We start from the raw sequence: 18,270 nt of genomic DNA, 5'->3' as shown, positions 1-18,270 counted from the left end.
TGGTGCCGGAAGCGTGGCGACACTTGCGGGCTGCCCCCAGAACACTCTGCGAAAAAGATGCAATTCATTGTGTGTTTCAATGTACATGTGACTAATAAAGATATCTTATCTTATTTGCCAGTGTTTGGCCCCCAACCTTCTGAACCTTCCTATCCATGAACCTGTGCAACAGTCTTTTAAAAACACAGTTACTTGTACCTCTCTACACTAATCCCATTTGCCTGCATTTGGTCAATAGCCTTCTATGCCTTGGTGATTCAAGAAGTTGTTGAGACACTTCTTATACGTTGTGAGAATCTCTGCCTCCACTGTCTTTTCAGGAAGCACCTGTTGTGGAAGTTGTGGATGCCTGGAATATGTTGCCTGATAGGGTGGTGGAGGCAAATTCATTGGGGGCTTTTAAGAGGGGTTTGGATGGGCACATAAATGAGAGGAAAATGGAGGGATATGGGCATTCTGTAGGTAGCAGGGATTAGTTATGTCAACACAACATTGTAGGCCAAAGGGCCTGTTCTGTTCTATGTTCTAGCACCGTTTCTATATCATTGTATCTGTGTTGGCTCTCTGACAAGCCGTCTAATTGGTCCCAGTTTCCTGGTCTTCTCCCAATGCCCCAGGAAAATTTCTTCCATGTTCCATTATCTTTTGGAGGCCTCTGTTGTATCTGCTTCCATCACCTTACCAGGCATTAGCTTCCAGACCACCACGGCTCCCTACATAAAAACAACCCCAGATATCCACACCAGTGTGAACATAGAATATGGTGGAGATACTCAGCAGGTCAGGCAGCGTCTGCGGAGAGAGAAACCAAGTTAACGTTTCAGCCTGACAGACTGAGAAAGTGAGAAAAGTATCATGCTGGGAAGGGTGGTGAGAACAGAGAAGTGCCTGTGGTAGATTGGAGACCAGGGTTGTCCAGGTAATGCAAATGGTATCAGCGCCGTCTAATTAATCATAGCCGATCTGTCTACAGGCGTGTGACCAGATGTGGATAAATGAAGTCAATTAGAGAAGGAAAAAAATGTGCTGAAATGCAGAACCCACAGTTGCTGGAAATCTGAGACAGAGGATTATGCTGGAAACACTTGACAGATCAGGCAGCATCTGTGGAGAGAGAAGCACTGAGTTAATGTTCCAGGTGGAAGATCTTACATAAGAACTGACCCGTCCCCGCTCTCAGCATATGTGTTTAAACATACATGTTTTCTCACTTTGTACATGGTCTATATTCCTCCATTAACTTGTTATCATGGCACAGATATCACAGCAGAGATATTGTGGACCAAAGGGTCTGTTCCTGTGCTGTGCTGTACTGTCCTCTGTTAACAAAGGAAATATCTCTGATAGGGTGAGACCAAATGAGTTAATGTAGCGGCTGCAATTACATTATGGTTCTTTGTCTGTGTTATGAGCTGCCAATAGCAAGGCTATGGTACATGTCCAGGCTGTACAATAGAGAGAGAGAAAAACTGAGCCAAAATGACAGATGGATGACTGACAGAAATGACAGAAAGAAAGATCGAGGCACCAGAAGTTGGGGTTCGGAAAGGTGCAACACGGCCAGACAGAGGATGAGGCGTTGTTCCTCAGGCTTGCATTGGACTTCATTGTGACGGTGCAAGAGGTCCACGGACAGAAATGTCGGAGTGGGAGTGGGCTGGCAAATGAGAGCGACAGGCATGTAGGAGTTCTGAGCCATGGTGCGTGACTTGGAGGGGAACCTGCAAGCGGTGGTATGGTACAGATCCTCGTGCCCCAGGCTTCTGTTTTTACGGCAGTGGTTCTGGGTTTGGGTGGTGCTGCCGGTGTAGCTCAGCTGAATAAATGCAGTGACTTGTGCAGTTCCTACGCATTGCAGGTATTGTGCACTGATAATGAAGGGAAGAAAAGATTACTTTATCTTGAAAATGAGAAAAAAAGCATTAAAAACGGTTTTGAAAATTGAAATTAGAAGCCTCAAACTGGTTCAGTTAAGGTAACATCCCAGTTGAAGTCAAACGTACTTCAGCAAGTGAACGACAGGCTCAATAAACCAAGAGGGAATCACTCAGAGATAAAGTGCGATCTCACAGACTAGAGCTCTGGATGGATTTTCAGTGCCAGCTTCATTTCCAGAGGCTGGAGTCAATAATGCAACCTCGGGAAAGGGTGTGAGATAAGATATTTCATTGTTTATAGAAGTTTTCAATTGCTGAGCATGGGACTGTCAAAATACCTTTTTTCTTTGTTGCTTGGTTTTTCTCTGTCCTTCCGGGGCCTGTGATATTCTGAAGGTGTGATATCACTCCTAAAGTACCAGCTTCTCTCTAAATCCCTGCTTCAAATGGCATGTCTCTCAGGGTCATATAGTCATTCAGCATTTGGTTACTGTTAACTACCCCTTGTGTAGGAGGCTGGTGGGAGAGTCAGGGGGGGAGTTAAAGTCAGAGAGCCATACAGCATGGAAACAGGCCCTTCGGCCCAACTGGTCCGTGCCAACCAAGATGCCCATCTGAGCTAGTCCCATTTGCCCGCATTTGGCCCATATATCTCTGAACCTTTCCTATTCATGTACCTGTCCAAGTGTCTTTTAAATGGTAAATGCAAAAATAAGGGACGATGTGGGAGGGAAGGATTAGATAGATCTTAGGGCAGGATAAAATGTCGGCACTACATTGAGGGCCGAAGGGCCTGTACTGTGCTGTAGTCTTCTATGTTCTACGTGTTATTGCACCTGCCTCAACCACTTCCCCTGGCAGCTCGTTCCATATACGGACTATCCTCTGCATGAAGAAGTTGCCTCTCAGGTCCCTTTTAATCTTTCCCCTCTCACTTTAAACCTAAGCCCTCTAGATTTTGATTCCCTTTCTTCACTGCAACCCCTCAGGAGAGATTTAATGGTGAATTGTATGGTGGTGCAGCAATGCAGCAGGTAGTGCTGCTACCTCTCCACTCCAGCAACCCAGTTCAGTGCTGATGCCTGCCGGAGCAACAGACAATCTGCTGGAGGAACTCAGTGGGTCGAGCAGCATCGGGTAGAGGATACAGGAGCCTGAGGGCACGTACCACCAGACTTAAGGACAGCTTCTACTCCACTGTGATAAGACTATTGAACAGTTCCCTTATACGCTAAGATGGACTCTGACCTCATGTCTTATGACCTTGCACCTCATGACCTAGCACCTTATTTCTCTGCAACTGTGACACTTTACTCTGAATTGTTATTGTTTTTACCTGTACTACCTCAATGCAGTCTGTATTAACCCAATGTAACTGCACTGTGTAATGAATTGACCTGTACGATCGGTATGCAAGACAAGTTTTTCACTGTACCTCGGTACAAGTGACAATAATAAATCAATACCAATGCCAGTACCAATACCAATCTACTGGGGGGTGGGGAAGGAATTGTCGACGTTCCGGTATTGGATAGGAGAAAATTGATGATGTCAGGAAGTCAGAAATGGAGCACAGATATCTCTGATTGTTACAAAGCTAAAGGACTGTCACAGAGATAGAGAGGAAATATTTGAATAGGAAGTTGAGGTCTTTAACAATACACTTCTGCAAGGATGGAGGCCCAAACTGATCAGAGAGCAGAGCTGAATGAGTAAATGGGACTTGGTGTAACTCTGCAATGATTGGATCCAGGTACCATAGTTAATGACTAGTTAATGTGCTAATTGCTTGTAGTCAGAATCCCATACAAAAAGCACCATCAATAATTGAATTAAGCTGCTTAATGTATACATGTGAGCTCGGGAGCATTGAGGAAAATTTCCTTCAGTTTTTAATGGACTGCACCGCACTGCTGGGAAGGTTGGTTGATACAAATCCTACTCCAACTTAGATAAGTATTTGTCAAAGAACCAAATTGCAGAGCTGTGGGGGATAAAGCAGGAGGGAATGAGATTAAAAATTCAGCTGGTCAGGCAGCATCAGGGGATCAAAGAGGCAGTTAACGTTTCAGGTCGAGACCCTGCACTGGGACTGAGGGCATGGAGGGAAGCTAGTCAGTATATAGAGGTGAGAGGGAGGGGTGAGACAAGGCACTGGCGGGTGATAGGTAGAACCCCAGATGAGGTGGGGGATGATGGGCAGATGGTGTCAGGAGGAGGAGGTAAGAGGCAGAGACTGGTGAGTGATTGGTGGAACCAGATGAGGAGGGGGGAGGTGGACAGATGGAGCCAGGTAGGGAGAGGGAGTTGAGACACGAGGCTGGTGGGTGACGGGTGGAAACACATAACGTTGAAAACAATAAAACGATGGGCAGAGGGAGCCACGAGAGGGAAGTTAGAGACAGGGGCTGGAAGGTGATGTGGAACCAGATAAAGGAGGGATGATGGACATTTGGAACCAGATGTGGGAGGTGATAGGGAGGGTCGTCCAAGGGAGAAAAAACCCAGCTGCGTAGACGTGTGCATGAGGCAGATGGAAATGAGACTAATCTTTCCAAAAATCAGCATGGCCAAGTGGCTCTCTCCTACATTTTATCCATTTCATAGCAGTGGGCATTACAAAACCAGCCTTCCAAACACTTGAATGAGAGACTTGATCAAAGTCTTTTGTTGATGGATTGTCGTGTTACTGTTTAATTATCAGCCAGCTCCAGCACGAACACTGCTTCGTCCCTCTTCACCCGCATGAGATTACCGAACAAGTCATTCCTTTTCCTTAAATTGCAGTGTTAGTGGCAACATCTGCTCAGCGTGTCATTAACATGCAAGTGTGCCCTGACATGACTCACACAGCATGCTGAGTGGCTGGTACTTCAATCAGAGATGCACATAAACCACTGGCTTGTTATCTCAATGCTGGCCAGCTCACTGCAAAGGAGCAGAGAACCGCGGAGACATAGAAGCTCACGGCGCTGAGGGTGGCCATTCGATCCATCGTGTGCATGTCAGTCTGTCTAGACTGACCCCATTTCCCAGCTCTGTGACACTGTAGGTTTTATAAGTGCCCATCCTGGCACTTTTTAAATGTGGTGAGAGTTTTGTACCCATTACTCTTTAAGCCAATGAGATCCAAACCCCCAGCACCCACTTGAAAAGTCTGTTCTTGTCCTCCTGCACCCTGCCCTCTGAATCTCCTCCCTCTGCCATGTCATAGAGCACAGAAATGGGTCCTTTAGCCCATCCCATCTGTTCCCATCCATCAGGAACCTATCCATACCATTCCTATTTACCAGCACCTAGTAATTGGTTTATTATTGTCACATGTAGCAAGATACAGTGAAAAGCTTTTGTTTGCATGTCACCCAGATAGATAATTCCGTACACAAGTGCATCGAGGTACTAAAAAGAAAGAAAAACAGAATGCAGAATATAGGATCAGATATCTTTATTAGTCACACGTACATCAAAACACACAGTGAAGTGCATCTTTTTGCGTAGTGTTCTGGGGCAGCCCGCAAGTGTCATCACGCTTCCGGCGCCAACATAGCATGCCCACAACTTCCTAACCAGTATGTCTTTGGAATGTGGGAGGAAACTGGAGCATCCAGAGGAAACCCACGCAGACACGGGGAGAATGTACAAATTCCTTACAGACAGCGGCTGGATTTGAACCCGGGTCGCTGGCGCTGTAGGGCATTACGCTAACCGCTACACTACCGTGCCTGCCCTTGTGTCACAGTTACAGAGAAAGTGCAGTGCAGGTAGACAAATAAAGTGAAAGGGCCACGACGAGGTAGAATGAGAGATCAGGAGTTTATCTTGTAAGAGGTCTATTAAAGAGTCTTATAGCAGTGGGATAGAAGCTGTCCTTGAGGCTGGTGGTATGTGTCTTCAAGTTTTTGTATCTTCTGCCTGATGAGAGAAGAGAGAATGTCAGGGGTGGGAGGGGTCCTTGAATATGTTGGCTGCTTTCCTGAGGCAGTGAGAAATGTTGCCTTTTATGCCTTGGCTCATTTAGAAACTTCTTAAATGTGAGAGTCTCTGCCTCTGCCCCTCTCAGATAATGCTTTCCAAACCCCCTCCACCCTCTGGGTGAAAATATATCCGCTCTAAGCCTCTTACTCCTTACCTGAAACCTATGCCCTCTAATTTTCAAAACCTCTGATAAGGGGGAAAGTTTTCAACTGCCTGCCCTGTTTATGCCCCTCATAATTTTATGGACCTCTGTCAGGACTCCCTCAACCTTCTCTGCTCTAAGAAAACCAAACCTACCTATCCAGTCTTTCTTCTCAGATACTCCATCCCAGGCAACATCCTGATGAATCTCCTCTGTGCCTTCTGCAAAACAATCCCTCTTGTTTAGGATCTCTCTCCCAAGGGATATAGATCATTCCTGTTCGCTCTGTTTGGACCTTGCACCAGTCTCAAGGACAGCTTCTATCCCGCTGTTATAAGACTTTAATGCACCTCATAAGATAAACTCTTGATCGCTCAATCTACCTCATCGTGGCCCTTGCACTTTATTTGTCTACCTGCGCTGAACTTTCTCTGTAACTGTTACACTATATTTTGCATTCTCTTTTTTTCTTTTTAGTACCTCAATGCACTTGTGTACAGAATTATCTATCTGGGTGGCATGCAAACAAAAGCTTTTCACTGTATCTTGGTACATGTGACAATAATAAACCAATTACTAGGTGCTAGTAAGACACAAGAGAGACTGCAGATGCTGGAAATCTGGAGCAACACACACAAAATGCTGGAGAAACAGCTCTATAAAACTCTGGTTAGACCACACATAGAGTACTGTGTCCAGTTCTGGTCACCTCATTATAGGAAGGATGTGGAAGCGTTGGAAAGGGTGCAGAGGAGATTTACCAGGATGCTGCCTGGTTTAGAGATTATGCATTATGAGGAGAGACTAAGGGAGCTAGGGATTTACTCTTTGGAGAGAAGGAGGATGAGGGGAGACATGATAGATGTGTACAAAATATTAAGAGGAATAGATAGAGTGGACAGCCAGTGTGTCTTTCCCAGGGCACCAATGCTCAATACAAGAGGGCATGGCTTTAAAGTAATGGGAGGGAAGTTCAAGGGAGATATCAGAGGGAGGTTTTTTACCCAGAGAGTGGTTGGGGCATGGAATGCGCTGCCTGGGGTGGTGGTGGAGGCAGGTACATTGGTCAAATTCAAGAGATTACTAGATAGGCATATGGAGTAATTTAAAATAGAGGGATATGTAGGAGGAAGGGGTTAGATAGTCTTAGGCGAGGTTTAAAGGTCGGCACAACATTGTGGGCTGAAGGGCCTGTATTGTGCTGTACTGTTCTATGCTCTATGTTCTTCTATGTTCTAACTCAGCGGGTCAGGCAGCATCTGTGGAGGGAAATGACGTTTCGGGCCAAGATCCTTCTCCCACCGAGAAGGATGCGGTAGCCCAATGCTCTAGTTATTGGACCAGCACCCCTGCACTCGTGATCCTGAGGCACACATCCATATCCTGCCATCATCAGTAAGGAGTTTAAATTATTTGGATAGGCTTCTGTAAGTTCTTGTGATCCTTGCAAAAAAAAACCTCAGTGTAAGTGGGCATAGGTTTAGGGTGAAGGTTAAGATGGTTAGAAGGGATCTGAGGAAGAACTTTTTCACCCAGAGGATGGAACGCACTGCCTGAGGGAGTGGTGGAGGCAGATGCTCTCACAACATTTAAGAAGTATCTGGATCAGCACTTGAATCAACAAGGCATAGAAGGTGACAAACCAAGTGCTTGTAATTGATAAGATAAGGTATCTTTATTAGTCACATGTACATCGAAACACACAGTGAAATGCAGCTTTTGCGTAGAGTGTCCTGGGAGCAGCCCGCAAGTGTCGCCACACTTCTGGCACCGACATAGCATGTCCACAGCTTCTTAACCTGTACATCTTTGGAATGTGGGAGGAAACCGGACCACCTGGAGGAAACCCACACAGTCTCACAGGGAGAATGTACAAACTTCTTACAGACAGTGGCCAGAATTGAATCCGGGTCGCTGGCGCTGTAATAGCGTTACGCTAACTGCTACATTACCGTGCCTACCCATTGGGTTTAGTATAGATGGGTACGATAGTTGACATGGATAAGCTGTGCCACAAAGGGTAAGTTTTCATGCTGTATGACTGTGGCATTATGAGTCTAACGCATCCATAAATGTCCCTCAGAAGATCCAAGAGACTACAGATGCTGGAATCTGGAACAAAAAACAAACTGCTGGACAAACTCAGTGGATCAGATAACATCTTTGGAGGGAAATAGGCAGAGTCCATGCGAAGTGTTTCAACCCGAAACGTCGACTGTCCATTTCCCTCTATAGATGCAGCCTGACCCACTGAGTTCCTCCAGCATTTTGTTTTTTTTTGCAGAAAAATTCCTCAGTTCTGCCAATCTACTGATGATCTCCTCTGGACCTTGAATATATTTAAGTAACAAGAAGCATAGACCATAAGATATAGAGGCAGAATTAGGCCATTTGGCCCATCAATCTACTCTACCATTCAATCATGTCTGATTTCATATTTTCAACCCCATTCTCCCGCCTTCCCTCTGTAACCCTTAACCACCTTGCCAATCATAGATAGGGTAAATAGTCTTTTTTCCCAGGGTGAGAATGTCAAATACTAGAGGACATAGCTTTAAGGTAAGAGGGAGAAATCTCCTTTAATTTACAAGGTAAGCTGTTTTACACAGAGAGTGGTAGGTGTTTGGAACGCGTTGCCGAGTGTGGTAATGGAAGCAGATACAGTAGCAACGTTTAAGAGGCATTTAGATCAACATATGAGGAGGCAAGTAAATTGGCATCATGGTCGGCACAGACATGGTGGGCTGAAGGGCCTGTTTCTGTGCTGTACTGTTTTGTGTTCTATGACTGGATGTGGGCATAACTGGCAATTATTGCCACGTTTCAGTGTGTTTGGTGAGGAGATGGTGGGCTGTCTCTCTGAACAACCCAGGAACCACGTACAACATTTTAAGAGAGTGATATCTGAAAAGAATGGAAACTGTTCAATTTGATCCAGCGCTTGTATTGGTATTGGTATTGGTGTATTTTTGTCACTTGTACTGAGGTACAGTGAAAAGCTTGTCTTACAAACCGACCATACAGGTCAATTCATTACACAGTGCAGTTACATTGAGTCAGTGCAGAGTGCATTGATCTAGTACAAGTAAAAACAATAACAGTTCAGAGTAAAGTGTCACAGCTACAGAGAAAGTGCAGTGCAATAAGGTGCGAGGTCACAACAAGGTAGATCGTGAGGTCAGAGCCCATCTCATTGTATAAGAGAACCGTTCAGTAGTCTTATCACAGTGGAGTGGAAGCTGTCCTTAAGTCTGGTGGTACGTGGCTTCAGGCTCCTGTATCTTCTACCCAATGGAAGAGAAGAGAAGAGAGAATATCCCAGGTGGGTGGGGTCTTTAATTATGCTGGCTGCTTCACCAAGTCAGCGAGAGGTAAAGACAGAGTCCAAGGAGGGGAGGCTGGTGTCCGTGATGCGCTGGGCTGTGTCCGCAACTCATTGTCATTGGTCTTCCGCAGAATGCCGAGCCATTTTGCTGCCCGTAATGACCACCACACTGAAGGAACTGATTCAGAAAGGTGAAGAGGAGGAGGCCTGCGTTGAATTGCTCAGCAGCATCCTGGAGGTTCTTTACCAACAAGATGTGGTAAGTACCAGTCAGATCCTGCTACCGATGGGGAGCTTGGGGATGGAGGAACCTTCCCATCCAAGGACATCTAAAGTGGATGAAATCTAAGCACACACATTGCAAAGAATAAGACCTGGTATAGGAGCAAAGTTATGCCATTTGGCCCATCAAATCTGTTCCGCCATTAATTTTTGCGACTCCATTTTCCCGCCTTCTCCCTGTAATCCTTAACCCCCTTGCCAATCAAGAACCTATCAATCTCTGCCTTAAGTGCACCCAGTGATTTGGCCTCCACAGTCCTCTGTGGCAATGAATTCCACAGATTCACCACCCTCTAACTGAAGAGATTCCTCTTCATCTCAAGTTCTAAAGGGACGTCCCTTTATTCTGAGGCTGTGCCCTCGGATCCTGGACTCTCCTACTAATGGAAACATCCTCTCCACGTCCACTCTATCCAAGCCTTTCAGTATTGGGTAAGTTTCAATGAGATCCCTCGTTTCCCCGCGCCCCCCCCCCCATCCTAGGAATCATTACCCTTACTCTTTCGTTGAACATGGACTTCGCTGGCAAGTTCAGCATTTATAGTCTGTGCCTAATTACTCGAAACAAGGGTAAGTCACAGTCGTATTGATGGTTTGTGGTCACACATTGGCCAAGCTGAGCAAGGACGGCAGACTTTCTTCCTTGAAGGACATTAGTGAACCAGTTGGGTTTTTACGACAATCAGCCAGTTTCCCAGGTTTATTTGAATTTAAATTCTGCAGATGTCATGGTGGGATTCAAACCCAGAGAGGGAAGGCAGGGAGTGAGACATGAGGTTCACTAGCATCAGGGGATTAACTGGCTTTTTAAAGAATTAACTGGAGTTAAGTACCCCAGTTGCCGTGGGTGGATTCGAACCAGTCGTCTTAGTCTGGAGATACAATTCCTGTAACTTGCTGCCTAGAACAAAAGGTAACCACTGTTCAATTTAGAACAGATATATGCTTCCCAAAGCATGGTGTACCCACCAATGAGATCTTTGGTGGCTTCTGACTCAATGTACCAGTCTCATCCACAGGTGGATACATGCATGGACTGGTTATGCTCTGAGTCTGAATTCATGGAGTAGGGAGCATGAACACAGGCCCTGTGGCCACCAAGTCCACCTCACACCAACCATCAAACACCAGTCCTGCACTACACCCATTTTATTCTCCTCACAATGCATAATCTCTAAACCAGGCAGCATCCTGGGGGTAAATTCAGAACAGACGTGAGGGATACGTTTTTTACTGAGAGAGTGGTGGATGCCTGGAACGTGTTGCCTGATAGGGTGCTGGAGGCAAATTCATTGGAGGCTTTTGAGAGGAGCTTGGATGAGAGGAAAATGGAGGGATGTGGGCATTCTATGGGTCAGAGGGATTAGCTATGTCGGCACAACATTGTGGGCCGAAGGGCCTGTTCTGTGCTGTACTGTTCTATGTTCTGTGTTCGGTAAACCATGGTAGGAAGCTTCATTATAATATTTGAATGGTCAATTTATAAGGTGTGAACAGGTTGGCTCCTGGCTCCACATCCAGCCTCCAATGAAATAGCAAGTTTTACTGAAGTACCATCCCCAGATTACCACACCGTGTGGCTTTTGGAGGTTAAAATTAAGACTATCAAAATATGGATTAAGATATTTCAACCCAAAACACTAGAATGTCTTTGAACCTAACTGACCTGTTTCCTTTTTTTATCTGAGGTTCCCATCACCTCCTTTCTCTTGCATCAACCTGTTCAATTATGCATCAGGAAATAAAATATATATTGTCGTAACAAGGCTGCAAGCTATAACGGGCGTGATAGGCTGGTGGATTTGCTTCTGGGCTAGAATCCATCATTGAGGTTTTTAGCCCATAGAACATAGAACACTACAGCACAGTACAGGCCCTTTGGCCCACAATGTTGTGCTGACATTTTATCCTGCTCGAAGATCGATCTAACCTTTCCCTCCCACGTAGCCCCCTATTTTTCTATCATTCAAGTCTCTATCTAAGAGTCTCTTAAATGTCCCTAATGTATCTGCCCCCACAACCTCTGCAGGCAGTGCGTTCCACGCACCCACCACTCTCTGTGGAAAAACTTACCCCTCATAGATATGAGTTCAATTTCCATTGTTGGGAAACATATATAATCTTCGTCAATCACATCTGGAATTAAAGAGACTTAACCAGTTATAATAAACATACATACTTATTTAATAAAGGCTGTATTTGATTCCAGTGATGTAGTTGTCCCCTTTGCCCTGAAATAACTCAATGAGCCAGTCAGTGTAGGGGCAGCTAGACTTAGGTAAAAAAAAGGGACCATCAACAACATGAGATTGAGAGTGTGTATATATAAATGTATCTAGGCATTTAATTTTTCAGAAACCGCAATATTCCTTTGCAAAATGAATCTGTAGTATTAACAAATTAATAATTCACAGCACAAGGGCAGGCCATTTGTTCTGCTGCTGGTGTGCTGGTTTTCTAAAGAGTTTATCTCCTTAATCTGGTTTCCCCTCCCTGTCTCCATGGACTTCCACCTGTCAACTATTTATTGAAGTCCGCGCTAACAGCCCCTGTGCATCCCGCCCACCCCAAATCTTTCTCTCGTCTACAAATCCCTCACCACACCACTCCTCCTCCACTGCCAACAACAGCTCATCTGAAGCACCCTTTGACTGGAACCAAGAGGTCACAAGGGCTCAGCCACTGAAGACGGAGATGAAGCGATGTCTTTCACTTTCTCTGCCCCGAGAGACCCATGCCATTGTGTCCATCAGCATGGTGCTGGGGTAAAAGAATGGCAGAACAGACGCAAGGGGCTGAATATCCTCCTCATGCTCCTATCCCTCACGTTTCTGAAGTTTATACTTTTTATGCGTGTACTCAAAGTGGACATTAATAGGATCTAAGTGTTGTGAGGATCAAGTGGAAAATGGAATAAGGTACTAGGATGCTTCCTGTAGGGTATGAGCTATAAGGAGAGGTTGGACAAACTTGGGTTGGTTTCTCTGGAGCGTTGGAGGCTGAGGGGCAACTTGATAGAAGTTTATAAGATTAAGAGAGGCATAGATAGGGTAGACATCCAGTATCTTTTTCCCAGGGTCGAAATGTCTAATACCAGAGGGCATGCATTGAAAGTGAGAGGCGATATGTTCAAAGGAGGCATGCGTAGCAACTTTTTTACATGGAGGATGGTGGGTGCCTGGAATGCACTGCCAGCGGTGGTGGTGGAGGCAAATAAGATCGAGCCATTTAGGAGGCTCTTAGATGTGCAGAGAATGGAGGGAAATGGACATTGTGTTAGTCGAAGGGATTACTTTAGTTAGGCATTTATTTATATTATTTATTTAGGCACTAGTTTATTTAGGTAGGCACAACGTCATGGGCTGAAGGGTCCGTTCCTGTGCTGTTCTGTTCGAGAGGAGAATGAAACATGTTGGAGAAATGTAAGTCATTCTTTAATATCATTTATCTAACTTTTCTCACCCAGCTTTCTATTTGGCATCATTATCACGCACCTTGTGTAATTCAACATGCATAATATCAATAGGATTACATGTCTTGACAGTGAGCACTGCTGGGCTAGAGAAGGGTTGCAGCTCCTGAACACTGTCTAATTGCCTTTGAAGAATAATGATGATTCTGGTCTTTGAATGATGTCACAGACTGTCAGTAAGGAAAGGACGAGGATACAGGCACTGCATCCTTTGAAGAAGAGAAGACTGAAACAGCCTGAAAGACATTTATGTAGGTGTGATAAAACCAGAAAATGTTGGGAAAGAACTCAGCAGGTCAGGCAGCATCTGTGGAAAGAGAAACAGTCAACATGTGGGTCTGGGGCTTTACATCAGAACTGAGAAAGACAGAAAAAAATGTAATCTAGATATCAGAGCATGTGAACTTTCCCTGATAGGATGAAATAATGTGGCAGTCAAGGAGCAGTTAAAATCTTTTGTATGTGTCATTTGTTGCAAATGTTGTATAGTTTGACTTATTGGGACATCCCAATAATGGCAAATGGAATTTAATCCTGATAAATTTGAGGTGATACATTTTGGGAAGACCATAAAGGACAGGACATGTACTTCGAATGGTAGGGCCCCAGGGAATATTGAGGATCAGAGTGACCTGAAGGTGGCAGCACAGGTGGAGAAGGCAGTGAAGAAGGTGCATGGGATGCTGGCCTTTTTGAGCTGGTTCATAGAATGTTTGAGCTGGGCCTTTATTGTACAGCTTTGTAAAACATTTCTTAGACCACAACTGGAGTACAGTGGTCTATTATCATTGTCACGTGTACTGAGATACAGTGAAGAGCTTTCGTTTGCATGCTATACCGACACATCATGCTATACATAATTACATTGAGGTAGTAAAAAGAAAACAGAATGCAGAATATAGTGTTACAGTTACAGAGAAAGTGCAGTGCAGGCAGACAAATAAAGTGCAAGGGCCACGACGAGGTATATTGGGAGATCATCTTTAGCATATAGGAGGTCTGTTCAAGAGTCTGATAACAGGGGGATAGAAGCTGTCATTAAGCCTGGTAGTTCATGCTCTCCGGCTTTTGTATCTTCTGTCTGAAGTGTTTTTCTATCTATCTAAAGTTACAGAGAAAGGGCAGTGCAGGTAGACAAATAAAGTGCAAGGGCCGTGACGAGCTGATCAGCACACGAGAGAAAGGACGTGATTGCACTGGAGAGGGTGCAGAGGAGATTCATCAGGATGTTGCCTGGGATGGAGTGTTTCAGCTGTGAGAGGCTGGGTTTGTTTTCCTCGGAGTGGAAGAGGCTGAAGAGCGGTCTGGTAGAGGAATACAAGATTCATGGAGTCATGCAGCATTGAGACCAGCTGCACATTGTACCACCTTTAAAACAATGTGCAAGGTAGAGATAGCAGGAAACATTCTGCCATAACAGAGTTGCCAAGAACTAGCGGACAAAGGTTTAGTTTAAGGGGGAAGAGGTTTAGAGGGATCTGAGGAAGAATCAGGGGGAATTTGGAATTGGAACGCATTGCCTGAAGAGGTAGTAGAAGCTGTTACAACATTTAAGAAGTATCTAGACAAGCACTTGAATCACCAGAGCTTAAAAGGTTAGGAACCCACCGCCCCCTTCCCCACAACCTCCCCCCAACCATGCTTCTTCTTTCCTTCCCTTTCCTAGCCTCTTTTCTTCTACCTTTCTCTCCTTACCCTTGACCCATCCCTCGGTGGATCTGCTCTCCCCTCCTCCCCCACACCTGCCCATCACTATCTCTTACCTGCACCTACCTATCACCACCCTGTGCCTACCCCGCCTCCCCTCTTTTGTCCACCTATCACTGCCCTACTTTTCCCTCCCATATATTGGGCTTCCCTTTTTCCTATCTTCAGTCTTGAAGAAGGGTCCTGACTCGAAATGTTGACCACCTTCTTTTCTCCACGGATGCTGCCTGGCCTGCTGAGTTCCTCCAGCATCATTGTGTTTTTCATCTAGATTCCAGCATCTGCAGTCCTTTGTTTCTCCGGGAACCAAATGCTGGTCAATAAGTCATGGGATCACTGAGTAATGCAGCACAGAAACAGGCCCTTTAGCCCAACTCATCCATGCCGATCAAGATATCTACCTGAGCTCATCCCATTTGCCTGCATTTGACCCATATCCCTCTAAACCTTTCCTATCCATGAACCTGTTCAAATGTCTTTTAAACATTGTAAGTGCACCCACTTCTACCACTCCCTCTGGCAGCTCGTTTCATATACTTAGCCATCTTCTGTGTGACAAACTTGCTTCTCAGGTCCCCTTTAAATCTTTCCCCTCTCACCTTAAACCTATGCCGTCTAGTTTTGGACTTCCTTGCCCAGGGAAAAAGACAGGTAACTATTTACCCTGTCTTTGCCACTCATCATTTTATAGACCTCTATAAAGTCACCTCTCAGTTTCCTTCACTTCAGAGAAAACAGTCCCAGCCTATCCAGTCTCTCCTTAAAACCCAAGCCCTCCAGTCCTGGTAACATGCTTGTGAATCTTTGCTGTGCTTTCCGGTAGTACAGCAACCAGAACTGCACACAATACTCCGGGTTCGGTCTCACCGATGTCCTGTACAACTGCAGCATGACTTCCTATCTCTAGTCCCATCCAATGAAGGCAAGTGTACCACATTCCTTCTTCACCACCTTATCCACCTGAGTCCTCCAGTATTAACTTCTGGATTGCACCTCACAAGTAATTTTCAGGATGTATCGCACAGTGCGCGGAAACATTGTACCACGCAAAAGGATTTCTAGAGTTTTGCAGAAAGCAGAAGTTGTTATCACAGGACACGTTAACTCTCCTTCGATGAAGCGGTCTAGGGTGAGGTCGCCGAGTGCGGAGAGAGACGCAGCTGATGTATTTGTTTCCTCATTCAACGTGGTGGCTCAAGTGTCAGAGAGCAATATTCGGAAGATTTAGTGCCTGGTTGAGATAATACTTAGTCGGCAATATTCCACCTCTGCGAAAGCGAGCTGTGGCCAGTGATATTTCTTGTGGTGTCGAACCGCAGTTCTTTGAGTCAAGTTAATATTGCTCACAGTATCATGCCAGTGCTAGGTTTCATGAGGGGTAAGTTTTCCCTTGCAAGGGCAGAATTGGAGATGGGAGGTGCCCTGTTGAATAAGAAGCTTGAAGTGATTTCTCATGGTCAAGAGAGCCATGTGTATCCCTGAGAGGAAAGGAAAGCTTTGAGGTGGAGGAATCCTAAACAGGTTGGGAATATTTCAAAGAACAAACAATGAGGAGCATAGATAGGGTGGACAAGCAATATCTTTTTCCCATTATTGAGCAATCCAACACCAGAGGGCATGCATTTAAGGTGAGAGGGGGTAGGTTCAGAACAGACGTGAGGGGTATGTTTTTTTACTGAGAGAGTGGTGGATGCCTGGAATGTGTTGCCTGATAGGGTGGTGGAGGCACATTCATTGGGGGCTTTTAAGAGGGGCTTGGATGGGCACAAGAATGAGAGGAGAATGGAGGGATGTGGGCATTCTGTAGGTAGCAGGGATTAGCTATATTGGCACAACATTGTGGGCCGAAGGGCCTGTTCTGTGCTGTATTCTATAAACAAGCTTGCATTTGTCATGTGATCAAATTAGTGGCTCTCTTGTCTCTCAGTCAGATCTACATGTTTGCATCCTTGATGAGATGGAGGTCTCAAAATCTCCCTTTCATGCAAAAGGTCCACACGGTGATTTCAAAAAGTGGGGCCATTCTCCTGGTAGAATTCATCTGTCTAAACCTGATTAAATGGCTTTAATTGAATCTCTGTTTCTGATAATGTGGAGAATGGAGATGACTTTAAGACCAATATCACATTGAATCATTCCCATTCCTGCTCCTATGGTGGATAAGATAAGATGTCTTTATTAGTCACATGTACATCGAAACACACAGTGAAATGCATCTTTTGCGTAGAGTGTTCTGGGGGTAGCCCGTAAGTGTCGCCACGCTTCCAGCGCCAACATAGCATGCCCACAACTTCCTAACCCATATGTCTTTGGAATGTGGGTGGAAAGTGGAGCACCCGGAGGAAACCCAGCCAGACACAGGGAGAACGTACAAACTCCTTACAGACAGCAGCCGGAATTGAAACCGGGTCACTGGTGCTGTAAAGCGTGACACTAACCACTACACTACCGTGCCACTGATGATAACTTGGCCTCACCTACAGCCGTATCCTGGGGTTAAGATGAGTGATGCCTGCTTTATCAGGGTTCTCTGCTTGACTTCATTCTTGATTCCCAACTTTACCAGTTCTGGTGAAGGGTTATTGATCTAAAATATTGAGTCTGTTTCTCTGTCCATGGATACTGCAATGAGTATATGAGCCAGTCAGCCCCAAGCACCAGCTCAACCATTTAATAAGATTCAGTCTTGGCCTCAATACTACTCTCCTGCTCCCTCACCATTCTCGATGACTCCTTTGTGGTTCAAAAGTCTCCGCATTTCCAACAGTGATCTTGAGTGATATTGTCACCTCTTCAATCAATTCCTTCAGAAATAGATGCTGGTGTTGTGTTCTCCATTATAACACCAGAAGCTTGCAATAATTGCCTTCAAAATGCTCAAAGATGAGCCAAGTCCAGATTGTTGATTCAGAAACTGAATTTAGAAACATCAAGAGAAAGAAAGTTGGATCAGGAGTAGGACATTTCACCGTTGGGCCTGTTTCACTATTCAGTATATTAAACATACATAGAACATAGAACAGTACAGCACAGAACAGGCCCTTCAGCCCACAATGTTGTGCCCACATAGCTAATCCCTCCTACCTACAGAATGCCCATATCCCTACATTTTCCTCTCATTTATGTGCCCATCCAAGCCCCTCTAAAAAGCCCCCAATTACTCCACCTCCATTTCTCAACAGAATAGAACTGCATGCAGGTCTGGTCACCATTTTGTAGGAAGGATGCACTGGAGAGCATCGAACGCAGAACAGTACAGCGCAGGAACAGGCCCTTTGGCCCACAATGTCCGTGCTGACCACAATGCTAAATGAAACTAATCCCATTTGCCCTGATCCATGTCTGTCCACTCCCTTCATGCACCTAAATTGCTCTTCAACACCCCTATCATATCTGCTTCCTACCACCATCCTAGACTCTGCCGTCAAGGCACCCACCACTCTCTGTGTAAAAAAAGCCTGCCCTGCACATCTCCCTTAAACGTTCCCCT

At 45.3% G+C, this 18,270-nt stretch overlaps 1 protein-coding gene across 1 annotated transcript in view; it reads left to right on the top strand.

The window, feature by feature from the left end:
• The window catches only part of LOC127580080 (dedicator of cytokinesis protein 2-like), a 1,107,748-nt gene that overhangs the window by 351,871 nt on the left and 737,607 nt on the right, over positions 1-18,270 (top strand). Inside the window, 1 exon segment of the mRNA XM_052033289.1 lies at positions 9,451-9,578. Within this exon segment, the coding sequence (XP_051889249.1) occupies positions 9,451-9,578 (128 nt within the window).

The sequence above is a fragment of the Pristis pectinata genome, chromosome 2 (assembly GCF_009764475.1).
Source record: "Pristis pectinata isolate sPriPec2 chromosome 2, sPriPec2.1.pri, whole genome shotgun sequence".
NCBI classification, from domain to species: domain Eukaryota; kingdom Metazoa; phylum Chordata; class Chondrichthyes; order Rhinopristiformes; family Pristidae; genus Pristis; species Pristis pectinata.
Note: the sequence above shows the minus strand (reverse complement) of the source record. Positions and strands in the feature narration are given on the sequence as shown.